General features: G+C 40.5%; 3 protein-coding genes and 1 non-coding gene across 4 annotated transcripts; 1 reads left to right on the top strand and 3 right to left on the bottom strand.

The window, feature by feature from the left end:
* The first annotated feature begins 859 nt into the window (after positions 1-859).
* b3gnt7 (UDP-GlcNAc:betaGal beta-1,3-N-acetylglucosaminyltransferase 7) lies at positions 860-4,080 on the top strand. Its single transcript, XM_085928178.1, has 2 exons — positions 860-996; positions 2,032-4,080. Coding segments are annotated over exons 1-2 (1,242 nt in total). The 5' UTR covers positions 860-994; the 3' UTR covers positions 3,272-4,080.
* A 1,116-nt stretch (positions 4,081-5,196) lies between these two features.
* nucleolin (nucleolin multifunctional protein) lies at positions 5,197-11,100 on the bottom strand. The gene is made up of 15 exons (XM_085928113.1): positions 10,933-11,100; positions 9,893-9,994; positions 9,696-9,810; positions 9,076-9,330; positions 8,740-8,895; positions 8,366-8,449; positions 8,137-8,260; positions 7,779-7,918; positions 7,584-7,710; positions 7,353-7,492; positions 7,120-7,246; positions 6,747-6,871; positions 6,425-6,551; positions 6,018-6,310; positions 5,197-5,910 (listed from the first exon to the last, which is right to left on the bottom strand). The coding sequence occupies exons 1-15, from the start codon at positions 10,948-10,950 to the stop codon at positions 5,846-5,848; spliced, it is 1,998 nt and encodes a 665-aa protein (XP_085784239.1). The 5' UTR covers positions 10,951-11,100; the 3' UTR covers positions 5,197-5,845.
* Positions 9,401-9,538, bottom strand: LOC147046934 (small nucleolar RNA SNORA57). Its single transcript, XR_015068066.1, has one exon. It is a non-coding gene; the product is annotated as a small nucleolar RNA SNORA57 (small nucleolar RNA).
* A 2,061-nt stretch (positions 11,101-13,161) lies between the features above and the next one.
* On the bottom strand, positions 13,162-15,533 carry nppc (natriuretic peptide C). The gene is made up of 3 exons (XM_085928262.1): positions 15,333-15,533; positions 14,508-14,800; positions 13,162-13,587 (listed from the first exon to the last, which is right to left on the bottom strand). Exons 1-2 carry the CDS (start codon positions 15,423-15,425, stop codon positions 14,531-14,533), a joined length of 363 nt encoding a protein of 120 aa, XP_085784388.1. The 5' UTR covers positions 15,426-15,533; the 3' UTR covers positions 13,162-13,587; positions 14,508-14,530.
* Between the last annotated feature and the right edge of the window lie 3,143 nt (positions 15,534-18,676).

Here is an 18,676-nt window from a genome sequence, read left to right as displayed (position 1 = left end):
CCTAACCCCCAGTATAAGCCTAAATCACACAGTGACCAAGAAAGGTCTACAGGCTCGTAAAAACTTTGGGAGTTTGCACAGTCACTGCTCATTAACGGCAGGCCTCTTGCTGATGTCACAGCACGCTGACCACTCCTTATCGAAGAATAATAGTTAAGTCAGTCATTGTGACGCACGTGTAATGGAAATCCCAATATGACATCCGATTAAATTGATCTTCTGCCGTCTGCTGTATGCACACTTGCTCCATTTTTGCTCTTATTTATTTCATTATTTATTTATTTCTTGTTGTTCATCGCTCTTATTTATTCATTGTATGTGCCTTCTTGTTTTGACTTTTGGTGTTGTTTTTCTTGAATGTTTTGTAATATGTCTTGTCACCGTGGGATAGAGGGAAACAAAATTTTGATTTCTTTGTGTGTCTTGGCATGTGAAGAAATTGACAATAAAGCAGACTTTGACTTTTATCAGTTACATTTATGAAACGAATCCGCACACGCTCAAGTTGAGAGGCTAGGATAATAGATGGAATGATGGATTACTATTATTGTTGTTATTATTATTGTTGGTATTCTAAACATGGCCACAATTGCTATATTTGATGTTATAAATGAAAGAAGCCAATTGAGTTTTCAGACAAAAGAAATATAATATCATTTTTTGTCCCGATAATATCAGAAGATGCTTCATAAAATATTGATGAATTGTCATTTGTTTGCACTGTTCTGGTTGGGTGGGCTTTTCTCGTGTGACGTATGCGCGCATGCGGTGCGCGTAATGGGTGCGTGTTGAAAAGGCAAGTCGGAGGGGCGAGTAAGCGGAGTATGCAGCTGCACCAAACACAAACTTCTTTCATTTGTCTTTGTGTTTGCAATAAGTTGCAAGAAGACTTTTCATGGAAAGGATTTTGATCATCTTCTTCCAGACTTTTCTGCGCTGAGTTAACTGCTTTGTTTCCTTACATTACCTCGACAACTCCACAGACCCGTGCACAATGTAAGTGTTTTTTGGAATGATGGGTAGAACTGGATTTAAATCAAATTTAAACGGAAGTGAATTTTAATTTGAAACTAAAGAGTTTAAGGTCTCATATAGGGAGTGTCTTTGGAGAGCGCAACGAGCCCTGGCATGATATGATGGAAACGTGACAATTAGAAATTCTTACAAAAGTGATACCATACAAATGAATAGTTTTTATTCTGGCACTTATTGTCATCATAATAAAAATTCACCATCAAAAATGGAATAATGGGCAGGGGCGGGGTCAATTTTCAGTATTCATTATGTGACATTTATTGTTTGCACGCCAAAAAAAACAACAAACTGAAAATGAGTACAGTATAAATGAAACACATTCTTTGATTTGTTGGCTACACAAATGAAAATGTATACGTAAGAATGGAATATGGGGTCATGGCAACTAAACTTTTTTTTTTTACTCCTAGAGAAAATGCAAATGAATAAATGGCTATTTTTGACAGTTTAGCCTATTCACCCATTGAATTTTCTTTAGGTATCAATAGTCACATTCTTAAACAGCTGTTTTGTTATCTTCTAGCAAAGTTTAAAAAAATGAAGGAAAAAAGAAAGAACTACCATCGGTTGTCCATCAGTAAAGTTGTTTCCAAGTATGAAATGTACAGTGGAGTAGCATCAGGCACTCTCATACAAATCCCAATTATTTAAAAAAAACAACAACAAAAAACTAAATAGCCACTTGTCAATGGCAGTAAATGAGTTTTAGCTAAAACAATGCCTTGAGTGTCTGGCTGCAGTCCATTATTTTTGTGGTTTTACCTGACTTCGCTTGTTTTTACAGTTCTTTCTTGTTCAATGGAAATATTTAAAAACATAATAATAATAATAAACATTTTATTTATAAGGTGCCTTTCAGGACACGCAAGGTTGCCGCACATAGGCATAAAACCAATTCAAGAAAGGACACGGTTTAAAATATATATATATATAAAAAAATAAAAATACAATGCACTGGACTGAAACGTATTGCTTTGTCTTCCTTGTCTTGTCCAGGATGAACAACAGAGATCGCTGGAAGGTGTACAAGAGTGTGGCTGTCATGTTCTGCCTTGCGGTGGTGGCACTGACTCTTGTCCATAGGGGAAGCATCAACATGGTGGCTCAGTCCCAACTCGAGAGGCTGGCTCGCATGGATGCCTCGGACGGAGCCCAATCGAGGGCTTTACGTTCCTCTCAGAAAATAACGAGTTTTTGGAGGACGAGCAAACACCGGCTTTTTCCACCTGCTCGGTCAACCACCCAGGAATCCCGTGTCACTGAAGAAAAACCTCCCACAACCTGGGGTGTAACCAACTCCAACTGTAGCGCCAATCTCAACTTCTCAAACCAGGATTGGTTTCGGGGCTTGGAGGAAAATTTCAAGCAGTTCATGCTTTATCGACACTGTCGTTACTTTCCAATGCTCCTCAACCATCCTGAGAAGTGCTCAGGGGAGATATATTTACTCATGGTGATCAAGTCGGTGGCGACCCAATATGACCGTAGAGAGGTCATTCGGAAAACTTGGGGAAAGGAGCGAGTGTTGAACGGCAAGAGGATAAAGACCCTTTTCCTTCTTGCTCAACCATCCAACCGTGTGGAAAGGGCAAACCATCAGAAGCTTGTGGAGTATGAGAACCACATCTACGGCGATATCCTTCAGTGGGGTTTCTTGGATAGCTTTTTTAATCTCACCCTGAAGGAGACTCATTTCCTCAAATGGTTCCACACCTACTGCCCGAAGGTTCGTTACATCTTTAAAGGGGACGACGACGTCTTCGTCAACGTGGAGAACATTTTCGAGTTCCTCGACAGTTCGGGCCATGTGAGGAATCTATTTGTTGGGGATGTGATTTTTAAGGCCAAGCCGATCCGTAGAAAGGAAAACAAATACTACATCCCGCAAGCTCTGTACAACAAGTCTCATTACCCACCATATGCTGGCGGAGGAGGTTTTCTGATGGATGGAAAGGTAGCACGGAGGCTTCACTGGGTGGCAGACACCTTGGAGTTGTACCCCATTGATGACGTCTTCTTGGGTATGTGCCTGGAGGTGCTTCAGGTCACTCCGATAAAACACAACGCCTTTAAGACCTTTGGCCTGGTGAAAAACAAGAGCAGTAAGTTGAACAGAGAACCTTGTTTCTTTAGGAGCATGATTGTGGTTCACAAACTTCTTCCGTCGGAACTTCGACACATGTGGAATTTGGTCAACAGTGACCTGGTATGCTCGCAGAAAGTTGAGATCCTATAGCTCGACGAGGACGAGGGAATGGACCAAGCGTCTAGAACGTTAGCTGAATGTTGATCTCTGCTGAAATTGCCAAGCGATGTATATTCTCCTTTCTGTGGAGAAAAAATTGGGACAGCATTTGCCAGCTCTGCAAAAAGGTTCTTTAAAATTCCCTGACTTATAGAGTGGGAAATTGTGACCTAACCTATGGCATCACAATGGAAACACAAAAGAAGACGTAGTAAAGTGATCTTTGAGATATTGGCCCTAGCTTGGTGCTCAGTGCCACCGTGGGCCTTTTAGCATAATTAATGAATTGTCGAATTGGTCAATGATGTAACTGATGATAAACCCACAAATGTGATCTCTAAGTAAACATGAATGTTTATGCCTGTCCAAAGAAACAAATCCTTCTTAAATGATCCGCTATTTTTTATCTGGGTGTAGGAAGTGTGGCTAAAAGTCAATCAGCCTATAACATCAAATTACCAGTGCTCTTTATTTGGACAAGCATAAACATTTGAATCCATTTTTGTATTGCACTTGGCAAAGAATGTGACTGCTGTGGACATCTGCTACTCTATAGTACTGGGATTGTTGGTATTTAAAAAAAAAAAAAAAGGTTTACATTATGAGCCTCTACTAAAATTATTAACGGTACAAATATGTAAGATGTTAATTTAAGAGTCCTGTCCTTGACCAATGGGTGTCAAATGTGGGGTTGATGTTTAATTTTAAAGCATGGAATCCATGATAACTGTATTGGGGAGTGGATGTTAAGCAATATTCTATATGTGAATATGAAAGTGTAAATAAATATCCCATTTTAATGCCAGCAATTATTTTTTTGTATTGTAAATATGTTCTCCATCAGCAGTTTTTGTCTTGGCTCTAAATAATACAGATGTTTCCCTAGGGCACCGTTTAATTTAAACTATTTAAGCTATCGAGATTACAGCCTTTACATTCTACATGCATCATTTCCAGATGTGATAACTAAAATAGGGAATGATTTTATTTTTTTAAACCTGGTGGAAACAGCAATTAGATATCATTATCCCTGTGGAAATTCTTATCAATCTTCCAGGGTAAATTTGCCACTCAAGCGCTGCTATTCCATTCAAACCACACACCCAGGTTTCCAAAGTAGCCTGGTGATCAGCACCATGTTTGTTGACAAGAATTGGGGGAGTCTTCTGTCAGTTTGGTTAATAGGTTGGCTGGAGGGCACAGCAGTCTTTCACACTACCACTCAATCTTTTCTTAAAGGCCCACAGAAGAATTACTTTGTTGGTACAAGGAGAAGTGAGAATGTTAAGAACTTGAGTTCAAATGAAAAGCATTCTTTACTTGCAGAACTGTATTCGGTCATAATTATTCATTCACTATGTTACATTAGTATAGTCTTTGTAGTGTATTTAATCGCTAGTTTAATCTTAAATTTTCCCAAGACTAGTAATTAGTAAAGCACTGACACAAGTATCACGTGACCAGATAGTTCAAGCACATCACAGCAAGCATCAAACATTATGGAATTGGGTAAAGCTGGGCAAGGTAAACTAAATCTGTATCAGGAAATGGTAAAGCTGGGCAAGGTAAACTAAATCTGTATCAAGAAATGCTAAGTCTGCTTACGCTTTAAGAGTCCCATTGTGCTGTCATGGTTCTTTTAAAACGAGTCACATTGCAATTATTAGACCAACTAGAGCCCTCAGCTGTCGTTTGACTACCCCCTAGAGGACAAAATTCACACATGAGGAAAAACAACCACTTCTCAGTTTGCATTTCAAAATCAATAGTTTAGTTTAAGTAATCTCGTATTGCATGTAAATAGAGAAAGGTTTTAACTTGCATTCTCGTGAAACATTGAGTGCAAGCCTAGTTGCACCCAAGTCAGTGTTGATATTTGAAATGATAAAAAAATTAACAGTGAAATGACCACTCGGTTAAAAATCACCACCTTGAAGGTTTATTCGAGACAATTGTATTCTCAAATGGGAAACAGTCAACACTACAAACATGTTACACAATTGAGGTGCAGTCTTTCTCCAAACTCATCACGCATCCCGATAAACATGAATATTCCGGCGCCATAACACTAAACTCTTGGAGATTCAAATCCTATCAAAATGCTTTACACATTACAGTAAGACTAAAGCAAACTAAAACAAAACCAAGTGGATACAAGTGTATTTTTTTTTTTTACAAAATGGTAAAATAGAAATTATACAAGCAGTTTAATTTACACATGTATGTATGTATCGGAGGGAGAGAAGGGGGGAGAAGGACTAGCCTCAGTTTTCACAGCAAACTTGTTTTGCCAGACCCAGTCCCTCTTTTAGAATTACAAACTAAACAGGTTTATGGGTACAGGTTATATTACTCAGGACATTCAGTACTCGAGCGAGTTGAAAGGTCAGCGCCATATTGGCACAGGAGGGTAGGTGAAGCTGGCGGATTCTAAATACAAGGGCTAAAATGCCCGCTTACAGTTAAATATTTAAGGATGCTTTTTGGAATGTCCAAAAGCTCTGAAAACAGATTAAACCAGAGTCCATGAAGTAAAAAAAAAAAAAAAAAGAAAAAAAGATCAATTTAATCATCAAACTTAATTCTCTTCCCCTGGGGCTTGCCTCCAAATCCTCCACCACCGCGTCCACCTAAAAAGATAATAGTCTGTCAGAAAATTTCAATCCTAAACACACTACAGGGTAACATGAACTATTTGTTTGACAAGATAACTAAGTCCAAAACGGAATGTATTTACCCCCAAATCCGCCGCCACGTCCACGCCCGCCTCCACGAGGACCTCCTCTTCCTCTGCCGCCGAATCCTCCTCCGCGGCCGCCATAGCCACCGCCGCCACGCCCGCCGCCGAATCCGCCACGCCCTCCTCTGCCACCGCCAAAACCACCTCCGCCGCGCCCGCCACGGAAGCCACCTTCTCCCTTGGGCCTGGCATAGGCCAAGGTCACATTGCTCCCGTCGATTTCACCTTGGTCCATAGCCTCCTTGGCTGCTTTGCAGTCATCCTCGTTATCAAAGTCCACAAAGCCAAAGCTAAAAAAGAAACCAGTTCACTTTAGTCCTGGAGCACATACCGCACACATTGCTCCAACTTCTAACATTACTATCACAGTGGGCCAGGAAAGTGTCGAAGCAGACTTAACATACCCCTTCGAAACCCCCGAATCTCGGTCCATGACAATCCTAGCACCCACTGCGGTGTCAAATGCATCCTTAAGGGTTAGATCCGTGGTATCTCCGGAGAGACCCTTGACAAAGAGCGTCTTTGTTGGACCTGATTAAAAAAAAAAAAAAAACATAGTACAAAATTGTTAGTCTCATTTAACCTTAGAATGAAGACAAGCAGCAAGCTACAGTGTTAAACAAGATCAGCACTTGACTATCATTGAACTCATCAGAGTTTCAGAAGATGAAGTTTTCATCATATTTGACCTAGCACAAAAGCCAAGTATCCCGTTTGAAGACCTACCTTCGTCTGGCCTGCTGCCCTGGCTAAATTCAAGCCTTATTGTGCGACCCTCAAGCTCTGTGTTGTTCATTGTGTCAAAGGCTTCCTTTGAATCATCTAGGCTTTCAAACTCTACAAATGCAAACCTGTGGAAGATAAGACAAATTGAGCTCACCAGTTTCAAACGACACTAGGTCACCACGCGTTAAAACACTGTAGCACAGCAAACATGCGCAGTCACCCCCCCACATGACTGGGGTAAACCTGCATAACCCGTGCAATAGCTCTGCTTCTCTTACGAATCCAGGCACAATCATGGCAAGATTGTGAGGAGCTCATGAGAAGGAAGGTGCAGAAAAACGGCATACTGGACATTACCAAATGATTTGCTTACCCTTTGGGTCTACCATCTCTCTGTGGGATTCTAACGGAAACTGCCTTCTCAAACGTAGCCTGCAGGGTCTCTTCGGTGGCGCCAAAGGATAGATTGTTCACCAATAGTGTTTTGGAGGGTGGAGCTCCTGAAAGAAACAAAAATGCATGTTAGACCAACCGAGTAGATGCTCCTTTCTCCGCTATATTCAACACCAAGTTTACACAAGGAAAAGCAATCTGCTGTGCATTTACCTGCAAACGCATTGTATACTTTTTGGCTTTTTTCTCCTACATAGTCGAGAACAATGGACCTCCCCTGAATTTCGGAACCCTGTGCATCTTCCAGAGTCTTCTCTGCATCAGCCTCACTTTTGAACTCTATATAGGCAATTCTGAAAGGGAGGCGGGAATTGTAAGGTGAAATAAACATTTATTTTACACGTAAGTAGCTACATTTACCAAGTCTTTAGCAAACGCTCTTACCCTCTCCCAGTTCCGTTCATGCCTAATGGCACCCTGACATCAACCGCATCTTCAAAAACCTCCTTTAATTCATCAGCAGTGATAGCAAAGGGAAGGTTTTTGACAAAAAGTGTCCGCGAGTCCCTGTCTAAGAACACAAAATCAACATGGTCAATAATGTCATCCTAATGTGATTCTAGTGGGCACCAGTGATACCTTTCTTGGAATCCTGGGGGGTCGCCCCCTTGGTTTTGGGCCTGTCTATCTTGATTTCCTGGCCCAGAACCTTTTTGCCGTTGAGTTCCATTGCCTTTTCCATGTCTTCCTCACTTGAAAATTCCACATAGCCAAATTTCCTGTTGAAAAACAGGCGAGACAATCAAAATGACACGCTGGAAATTACGTCTAGGTAAACGTGGTGCAAAAATTAATTTTTGTCGCAATTCTGTCAAAACGGTTTTGAACAGGACATTTGGATCCGTTTACTCGTAGACCACCAGAAGAAATGTTTCTAGAATAAAAACAAGATTTCTGAATTGAACCTGTTAATTGAATTTGCAATAGAATGTCTTACTTGGATGCACCTAACCGGACATCCGCAACCTCAATGTCATTCTTGGAGAAGAATTTCCTCATTGCGTCTTTGATTTCATCAAACTCTTTGTTTGGGTTTAAGTTGCCAACATACAGACTGAAACCTTAATACACAAGTTAGAATGATAATTAGTACAAGCAACATTCACCATTGTCAAAATGACATGCCTAAAAAAGACATTTTAATCAGCAAGTTAGAAAATGCTTACCTTCTCCATCAGACTTTGCCTTCTTGGCAGGAGGCGTGTCCTTCTTGGCGCCAGCCTTCCTCTTCGCAGGAGTTGCCGGGGCGTCTGTTAATTAAGGTCAAAGACTTAGCTTTCAGGCTTTCTGATTGCCCAAGTCAGATGGGTTTGTCCAGTTAAACAATATTTTGAAACCAGCCCCCAGAGATTTAATTTGTTGGGCAAAAACCACAATGAAAATAAGAGTCATGAAAGCTGAATTTACTCAGACACCTTTAACCTTTGTAACATGATCCCTTCCGTTCTCCATGTTTGCAAATCGCTTATTAGATTTAAAAGGGGGCAATTGCAACACTTAAAACCTGTTTCAAACATTACATTTCAATGTCATAACCCACCCTCTGCCTCGTCATCCTCATCGTCGTCTTCATCCTCCTCCTCGTCTTCATCCTCCTCGTCATCATCCTCAGACTCCTCCTTAGCTTTTACCATGCCCGCCTTCTTTGCTTTGGCAGCTACTGGAGCAGGTGCTGTGTCCATTTCCTCATCTGATTCTGAAACCACAGAAGGTTTTTCAGCCATTTGGACAATGTAGGGGCCAAGCATAAAATCACATGTTAACAATGCGTCAGATAAATAAATAAGGTGACATCATACAGTTCAATGTCAGTATTAAGTCCCTTTGATCATCACTTGCAAAATACCCCAAATCTTAAGAAATTGCATTTGCTTACCATCTTCATCCTCCTCCTCCTCCTCATCTTCTTCCTCCTGTTTAGCTGGCTTAGCTTTTGGCTTAGCAACTTGTTTTGCAGCCTTTGGAGGAGGGGCCTCTTCCTCAGATTCTTCGTCATCATCGTCGTCATCATCTTCATCATCATCATCTGAAGGCTCCTTTGTAGGTTTGGCTTTCAATTGCTTGGCAGGTGCCTTTGCAGCAGGCTTAGCCCCTTTCTTGGGTGGTGGGGGCTCCTCTTCAGACTCTTCATCTACAAACACGACAAATTAGAAATTTCCCCAAACCGGGCGCAACATAAGATGTTATCTTTAAAGCATTTTTCATGTAACAGCGATTGAGGATAGAACTGGTGGACAATGAAACACACCAGCACCGAAGACATAGCGCTGTAGGTTACTTTTCCTCCGTACATTACACGCATGAGTACTGATAACCACATACGAGTCAAGAAATGGAGGGTGGGTACATATTAAAACAACCTTGCAGGACATACCTGCAGACTCTGGATAGAGAATATGAACATCCAAGATTTTTTTCTACTACAAATATTAGGTGGTAAAGCACGAGGCTTCCGTTATCCCTTACATCTTTTTTTTGGCATGTAAAATAACTCACCAGACTCATCTTCATCATCCTCACTTTTAGCTTTCTTGGCAGCTTGGCCATTTTTGGCATTAACCTTGGCAGCTTTAGCCGGTGTAGCTTTTTTCACCACTTTTGGTGGCGGAGTCTGTAAAATGTGACAATTAGGCAAGTGGTTAATTCTCTGACAAAATATTCACGACAAATAGAGTGAAGAAATGTTACCATACCTCCTCCTCCTCCTCTTCACTGTCCTCTTCACTTGATTCTTCATCCACTTCTTTGGGAGGTGGAGGGGCTTTTTTCTTCTGGTTTGCTTGTTTGTTTGCTGCCTAGAATTAGGGGGGGGGGGGGAAAAAAGTTTTCATTCAAAGGTATTTCATTCAAACCGGTTGGTATGCAGAATTATAATAAATACTAGATATAGTATAGATAAATAATAGAATTACTGTGCTAGAAATCTTCGTAAAATTGAATATTGTACATAAATGTTTAGATTCAATATACTATAATGTATTCTATTCTATAGGTTTGGCGGTCTGGCGTGGGCGACGCATGTTCTGCCTCGTGTGTGTGACGATGGAGGCGCTGAACCCACGTGGGAAACTGCCGATGTGTCCGTTAGCATTTAAGCTAACGTGTAAAGACATTCAAACCATGCTGGAATAAATCATCTGTTGTGTAGCAAAGCAATACTTTGAAAGATGGCGCTAAAATTTAAACAACAAAGCAGGATAAAGAAAACACCTCGCAACGACTGACGTCAGAGAAAAGCCACCGTAATACATGAGATCGGCTAACCCTCGTGTAAATGCAAACGTTTAACATTTTCCTCAAATATATTAAGATATTATTAAAAGATATGTGCGGCATCGGAGTCGAACGACACAAATTGGGCAGTAAACAGAGTTAATCTTTGCACCGAAATTGCAGGATGGAGACGGGGACGCGCATGTAAGCCATCTTGAATGGCTAACTGTTAGCAGGCCGCACAAGCAGCCATGAGGAAGACAACATGGCCGCTCAAAATCGAGGAAGATGCGCTCTTTTTATTGCAATTATATCACATTTTCATGGTTCGTGCCCGGCATTCGACATGGGTTTTATTCGATACAACATTTACTGGCAGAGGTGAAATGTAACTTCCCGCAGATTATAATTGCATTTCTGAAAAGACACGACTACAACATTAAGGCCTCGTGCGCGGGACTCGTAATGAAAACGTTTTTTTAATTTTTTTTTTTTTTAAAGGAATTTTAGGTTGCCTTACCTTCGCTAACTTCACCATCGTGATAGCGTGTGTGTTTCGATGAACAGGACGTAGAAAAGAACCAAGCAAATAACTACTGGATGCACGTGGTTGTGCCGACACGATGAGGCACTGCGCAGGAAAGACAGAGAAACGGACGCGCTCCTTACTCTCTTAGTAAGCGCGTTCACGAGAGGTCCTCCCACATGTGTTGTGTCGTCCAATCAGACAGGAGTTTCTTTGAACCGCGCCTGCACTTCGCCTTCATGGAGAATGCATTTTTTTTCCCCCCCATGACCAACTATTTGATATTTATTACATTTAAATAATTCAAGTTAGACTAGTGGTTGTTGTACGAAAATAAATAAAGTTTGAAATGAATCTTTTACTTCTGTAAGGCAACCATTTTGGTGAATTTCGTTCAGGCTGCATTTCACATGTGGCCATGCGGGGGACCAAATGCAGCTGTCTTAAAGACCACGTGGTTTCAATATATAGCACATGTTCGCTAGTTGAAGTTGTACAATTGTGTTGAACTGGATTGTTCTTGCATGGATGGTTTGTTGCAAATTACTGTTGGTAGATCATGCAAAAATCTACACGTTTATAATGACATGAAATAATTTAGGGTTAGGGTCTCTGGCCCAGATAAGTCAGAGTAGTAGTAAAGGTGGGCCTTCACCCATATTTTAGAGCATTTAGTCTGGATCAGATCTGTGTGGATAAAATTAAAATAAGAAATCGATTATTTTAAACCAGTATATGAGATCCTGATCCCACGTTCTGGTTAGGATTGTAATACCCAGATTACTGATGAAATGTTTTGGGGTTTTTGAAGCGTTAAATTGCAACTGGACTCTTCTGGATATTTTGCCATTCATCCAAACAGGGCTTCATTAATTCATGCTGTTGACCTGCACCTGAAAGAGAAACAACACCCTTTTGAGGACTAAAAGTGTGCATTTTTTGGACAAAGAAGAAAGTTGTTTTGAAATAAGAGTGAGAAAGGCCATCTACTGTACATGAAGGTGGGAACACAGTCGGTAAGCATAACAGGGGCGTTACTAAACTACTTATCTTCCACATTCAATGGCATCCTATCCTCCATTCCAAAAAAGACTCAGCAATTCTGCTTTCACCATTTAGATGTATACATGACCTCATTTGGCTTGCAGGCACCTCCGTGGCCCTTTTACAGTGGAATCGAATGGTAATGAGTTTCCACCCACCAACTCATTGATAGACAAAGGCACCATAACGACTGTCATTATGTATACCATTCGTAGTTTGGGCGTGCATCTAACTCAGGGTTTGAATCGTTGGATTTCAAGTCACCCTTCAGATGCTACACAAATATTATGTTTGAGTAATTAACCATCTAAACCACACCGAGGCAGTATTGCGTTATGCATTGCTCAACTCTTGATCTCTGCACATACTGTGTAGAGTGGACATCAAACTCCTCTCAACATCCATCAATACATTTTTTTGGTGTAGTTGAAGTCTATTTCAATTTATTTACAGGCAAGATTACAAATTGGACAAGTTACCGTTCTGTCAAGCGCAGGGCAGATACTGTGCAGACTATTCACCCTCTCTACACTATAAATAAAAGTAAAATTATTCCAGGTTTAGCCACGTGCTTTAAAGGATTATTTTTTCATTTCACTTTGCTATTTGGAATTATTTAGAACCTGATAAATACAAAACTCATTATAGGATTATCAAATTTAACTGGTGTTTTATTGCTCCCTCAGATTCAGTCTGCCCTCCAATGGAAGGCCCCAGTATTACACATTAAGTGCTTGGACAGCATCACTGCACTGTACACTTTTTACAATGTAAAAAAGTGAACGCTACATGCCCCTTATTAGGTAAGCATGTGTAAATGTGTTAGTTTTCAAAGTGTTACATTATTTAGTGTTAACTCAGCAAATCTAAAACGTGTCAAATGATATTAAAAGGGTAACTGTATGTGGGTGACAAAAGGGAACAAACCACCTTCTGCCATCTGGTGGATGAACATTGAATTGTTCTGCTTGTCACTCACGATACTACATCAAATCCTTGACTTGACTAATTACGATCATTTTTAATGAAAAAAAAAAAAAAGGAATTTTTAGGGAACTTAAATGAAGTTGGATAATTTCCTGCAGCACATAAAAGCCTGAGAACACACACACACATGTGCACATGGGATATTCTTTCTTTTTTATCGTTTTTGAAAACAATCACAACTGAGACAAAAGAAAAAAAGTTACAAACACAATTGACCTGCAGTTTGTATCATTTTTCGAAATGTTACATAAATAAAACTCATTTATAAATACCTCTTTTTTTTTTATAAACATATAAATAGTTCTTAACATAAATACATTTTTGTAGGGGGAAGATGTAGTACATGAATGTACAGTAGCGACAATATACAGCTTTGCAGTTGGTAGTTTTTACACCTTGTCTGAAGATTTTTTATGGTATATATCTCTTTATATACAGGTAACTGCATACTTATTAGATATATTTATATGAGGTTTTTGTAGCACTGTCAGTCTCAGTCTCTTTTTATACTGGTCATGATGACTTTCATACAGAAAATCTGACACTTGTTGAGTTTTTTTTTTCTTTCCCCTTCAGGTGAGAACAAAATGATCTTTTCCAAACTCATCCTTCAGAGATCTGGGGAAAAGAGAAGAGATGAAATGTTAGTGGTGTCAACTCATTGCATTGCTATATTCATTGTTACATATTACAAAGTGACTGAATACTTTCATTTTCACGAGAGGAGAAGACACAAGAGCTGACAAATGTAATGCATTTGAAATTCATGGGAGGACTGGTGGGTGTTACATGATCAGATATACACACACCCCATTATATTACAATGATGACTTACTGTACAGGTGAGTCACTTAGTTTATTTCCGCAATAATCATTTCAAAATGTGGCATAAGACACATTCCTATTAGGAGATGGCTCCAGTGTTGCTGCAACCACCACCTTTCTTTCTACTTTATTATTTAGTAATGGTGGGAATTTTTCTTGCCAGAAACCAACCTGGAATGTATCCTACATATCACTTCAAATAGCTTCCTTGGCTTTTTAGCGGAAGTGACCTGTCATGAGTAGAGTTGTAGTAGTCTTTGACAGCCAAGATAACAAGCATGTAAGCTTTAACGACTGCTCCACCAAACAACAAACAATACAAAACACATCACGAATAAAATGGTTGTGATGTGTTTTTACATCATGGGAACCCAAACATAAAGTAGAATATAATGTATATCCTTGACAGGGTTAGAATAAATGTGTAGGATTAGTAATTTGTTCCATAGGACTAATTATTGAAGCCAAAGGTAATAGCTTTTCTGGAACTAGTGGGATTCACAAGTCAAGTGTTGAAAATATATAAAAGCAGTGCACCTGTTAGGGAATATTTGGAGAGGCTACCACCTATTGAACACATTCTGGATGTTCAGTTTCAAGCCTCATCCTCCATCTGTTCTCCTCACTTTTCCATGATAACTTTTGTGTTTCTGCATTAGGCTCGTAATGTGAAGTGCAAATTTGATGAAATTGTAGATATGGTCAACACTCACCGTCAAATAGCTGTGATCCAATACTAGCAGCCCATACCACTGATGGTCCCTATTCTATCCATCTTATGTCCGAAACAGCCAGTCCGCGCCGCGGAACCCCCTTTCTTGCTTCCAGATTTGTGTCTCCTCGGTGGGGGCTGGTCGTTGAGCAGCCGAGCCCACATCCCTCTCCGGGTGTCCATGCGTAAATCTCGCAGTAAGCGCATCCGAGCGCGCACAGCATCTACCCGCCTGTCCCGCTCCTCTGCCTCCAGAAAATCCGTCAGCTCGTCCCCCAGCAAACTTCTGAGAGACTGTAACACACAAATATCAGAAATCGATTATTAATGACGTCACACACTAAAAAAAACAACAAAAAAAACCAACCCTGAGGGCTCGTTTTGGATAACGGGAGCAGCATAACAACGTTGTATGGGAAATTTAAAGTTGGAGCAATGTGCACACGTCTTCAAATGCCGCAAAATATCACCCACAATCAGCTCAAACCCCCGCTTTGCCCTTTAAAGCCTTAGTTCGCTGGGGCAGGTGCTTTTTGTGCACGCTCCTCTGGTCTGGATGGATGTGTCTACTATAAGCGGTACAAAGTTCTGGTTTGTGCGTAATGGTGATTTTTACGAACAAACAGCAAGAGATAAGTTGCATTGTGTCGCGGGTATAACTAGAACAGACAAATGCGTTTGGAGTGAAGAAAAACATTTTAAAACGTTCATGGAAATAACTGCGGGTATGACTTAAAAGGCAAAAATGGAAGTAGAAATCAATAGTGGGCAGATTCCCCCCGCGGCAGCATCAGCGTCCCCCATTCAACAAAGCGAACATTCTTACCTTCTGCTGCGCCTCAGATAAAGGTTTTGCGCGCATCCTCCCCGAAAGCAACGTGACCATAAGTCCACAAGCTACCAAGTAAGACAAGTTCATCTTCAAAACTCTACTCTGAAGGGGGGATTCCTCTGGTCAGAGCGCAACAAGAAGATGGGCGTACGATTAGTGCGGGAAGCCAATAAAAGCTTCGGATTCGTCCTGTTGTCCAAAGCTTCTCAAGTGCTCCTCTGGTTGTGTGTATGAACCCATAGAGGACTTTATAGCCAGCCCACGGTGATGTCATGCATGACAACCTGCGTAATAGACGTACTTCCTCGCCAATTCCGTTCTCTGTACCTGCCCCTGAATACGTCACGCCAAGGATTAATTGAATGATACAAGCTCCGGTCATGGGGGCATCGGAGGAAATGGGATATACTTTGATCTATCAATATGCATAGGCTACTTTTTTTTTTTTTTTTAAACCCCACTTAAAAACTCTGGCTGGGATGCAGCATCTGAAACTGAAGGTGGTTTCAAAGGCTGGGAATTGTAGAAGCAACTTTGGTGCAAAGAATAAAGGCAGAGATGAAAATCAGGTGCACAAGTGCTCTAAGTGGACATCACAAATGATCACATTTGTGAATAGCATTATGTTCCACTTTTGACCTTTAACCAATCTTGCAATTGGACATTAATTCAGCATGCACTGAAGCAAGTTTGTGGGAAATTTGACATTTATGTTACAAGGTCTTGCAATTTTGTTCATCTTTTTAAATAATTATTTTTATTATTGTTTGTTTTTGATTGATTTATTCAAAATGTAGGATGCCCATGATATAACATCACTGCCCATGACCACTTGGAACACTTTTAGTCTGAAAGTTGGATTCTCAAGCAGCACTGTCTGTTTTGAAACACAAAGTGGCAGTGTTTGCTGTGCCGAAAAAATGGAATTGCACTCGTGCAAATTTAATGGCTCGCTATCATCCAAAGTGAAAGTGATTAATAGCAGCATGTGAGCATATGAAAACACTTAGTAAGTTTGACGTATACGTGCAAGAGATTCAACCTTCAACCTGTCTTTAAACGTCATTTCACATTACACAAGACCCTTTTTTTTATTTTCATGTCCATGTAGAGTACTTACAAAATGTGCCCTCTGCTTTTAACCTAATCATCAACACAGACATGAGTGAGAAAGTGGAGCAGTGGGGAGCTTTCCAGCTCCTGGAGAGCAGTTGGGGTATTTCGGTGGCATAGTCGTACTACCGAGGACTTTTATTCATCCTAATATTCCCAGAAATAAATGTTGGAATAGGTGAGTTGACGTTTCTGCGGGAGATAGCAACCAGACACTGTAACAACTGACCCTCCGCCTTAACGTTTCATGAACTGGGAAAACCCTATCATGTGAGACTGAATCAGTATGTTGTAGAAACCACATTGATGGATATGAAAACATTGCTTAATTTGACTATGAATCAGAGAGCAATAGACATTAAAAGTAGACCAGCGTGTGACAGGTTTCCTGGATATTATGTTAAACAACTGGTCAATCAAATATTACCCAGCATGTAGTATATACTCTATTGCCATGCCATCGTAATTTACACAGAGACACACAAGCACATGCCCAGGAAAAGAATACAGTGAAATAAATTATGAAAAGTCTCAACAGTTATTGCAGTATCACCAGTTTTGGCATCTAATACCAGGAACATATTTCGAGTACCATAAGAGCCTGTCCTCTCAAATTTCATATGTTTTCAAACAATATAAATGTAACAGGATTGTTTTTTTAATTAAAAAAAAAAGAATTTATTAGTATAAAGTACTTTACAATTTAGAATGTAAAAGTCAAAACTAATATTGATATTGTTTTATTCTATGTAATTTTGATATGAACAGGTATGTTGGAGTAGATTCATTGCAGTAAATTGTTGATGAGCAAATGGATGGGAATAGGAACTGAACCAACGTTGCCTGCATGGACATCAAGTGAATGTACCACATTAGTAGCATCCCAATACAGAAAAGGAATCCAGGAAACAAAGGGATGTGAAATTCCAAAGATTTTTTTTTTAAAATAATCAATGAAAGGTACCCAGGGCAAAAGAAGCACACACTGCAAACACATACTGAGGATCTGACAAGAACAAACTAAATATTTATTTCAAGGCTATTAACAGCTGTGGAGGACACCAGAGAAAAAAAGGAGATGATTGGAGGAGACACACAGAGAGAGCTCCGCTGTCAAGAGAATAAATGACAAGCCATGGGTAATATGAATAAGACAGGATGGCAGAAGGGAGCCTGGAGAACATACAGACAGAGGGTTGAGCTAGAAAGAGCCTGTTCTGGGGGGCCCACCAACATGGCGGGAACAAGTGCTTTGACAGAGCCTGTTAAAGAGCCAGTTTAGATGCATGCATTATGGGGTTCTTAAAACTTCTGGGGAGGGTCTGGAAAGTGCTTCTGATACCAAGTTACGGTAGTTCTGTGCAGGTCTGGCTGAGAAAAGGTGGAACGGCTGCAACCACCCAGCTGGGCAGGAACTGAACAGAAATTGGGCGAATCCTGCTGCCTGAGTACTGTACAAAGTCGGACTGACATTGCCTGGAGTCAGAACTGGGGACCTGGGCTACTATGGAGCCAGAACTGGGGTCATTGGGGTCGACTAGGATATTGAAGTGGGAACTGGAGCAATTGTCTGCTTTGCAAAGGAACTGGGATTAGAGCCTGTGGGGACATTTGAGGGATTGATGGTGAGGGTAGCACAGGTAATACGGCATCCACTGGGAAAACAAGTGGCTGAAGCACTTGAGTAGCTGTGTGCAGTGTGCCGTGGTGGAAATTGACTGTGGGCAAGAAAAGTGAGGGCTGGAAGGCTGGGGCATGGCTGTCTTAATACTTGACTTGCTATTCCACAGGGGAGATTTGTAAGCAAAGTCATAGGGTCGTATTTGGTGCTACTACTGGATGTAAAAATGATCTTGAATGACATCTCCATGATGAAACCCCGAAAATCAACTCAACTAATCGGTTGCAGCAGTGCACAAAACAAGGAAAACCACATCCGGTATGAACAGAAAGCTCCATGTTCTCGACAGTGCAGGAGTAAATTTAAATCTATGTCATTACACATACAGTCCATCAAGAAGATGCCGTAATACGAGCCGTCATGATGCAAACAAAACATCCTTGTTGCTAGGCTAATGGTGAAAGGCTGCTTCTGATTGGCCAGAATTAATTTGCACATGCCCCGTATGGATTCTGAAATAATAATAATAATAATAATAATAATATATATATGTTTTTAAATAATCAAACAAAAAAAAGAAAAACAAATTAAAAAACAAACAATA

The sequence above is a fragment of the Syngnathus leptorhynchus genome, chromosome 13 (genome assembly GCF_054491065.1).
Source record: "Syngnathus leptorhynchus isolate UIUO chromosome 13, UIUO_Slep, whole genome shotgun sequence".
In the NCBI taxonomy this organism is placed as follows: domain Eukaryota; kingdom Metazoa; phylum Chordata; class Actinopteri; order Syngnathiformes; family Syngnathidae; genus Syngnathus; species Syngnathus leptorhynchus.
This window is presented reverse-complemented; position numbering and strand designations above follow the sequence as displayed.

Coding starts and splice junctions, on each gene's coding strand:
- nucleolin (XM_085928113.1), bottom strand. Junction 8,450..8,739: donor TGAGGATGACGAGGCAGAGG/GTGGGTTATGAC, acceptor CTTAATTAACAG/ACGCCCCGGCAACTCCTGCG. Junction 8,261..8,365: donor GGCAAAGTCTGATGGAGAAG/GTAAGCATTTTC, acceptor TTGTGTATTAAG/GTTTCAGTCTGTATGTTGGC.
- nppc (XM_085928262.1), bottom strand. CDS start 15,425: ATGAACTTGTCTTACTTGGTAGCTTGTGGACTTATGGTCACGTTGCTT. Junction 14,801..15,332: donor TATCTGAGGCGCAGCAGAAG/GTAAGAATGTTC, acceptor TGTGTGTTACAG/TCTCTCAGAAGTTTGCTGGG.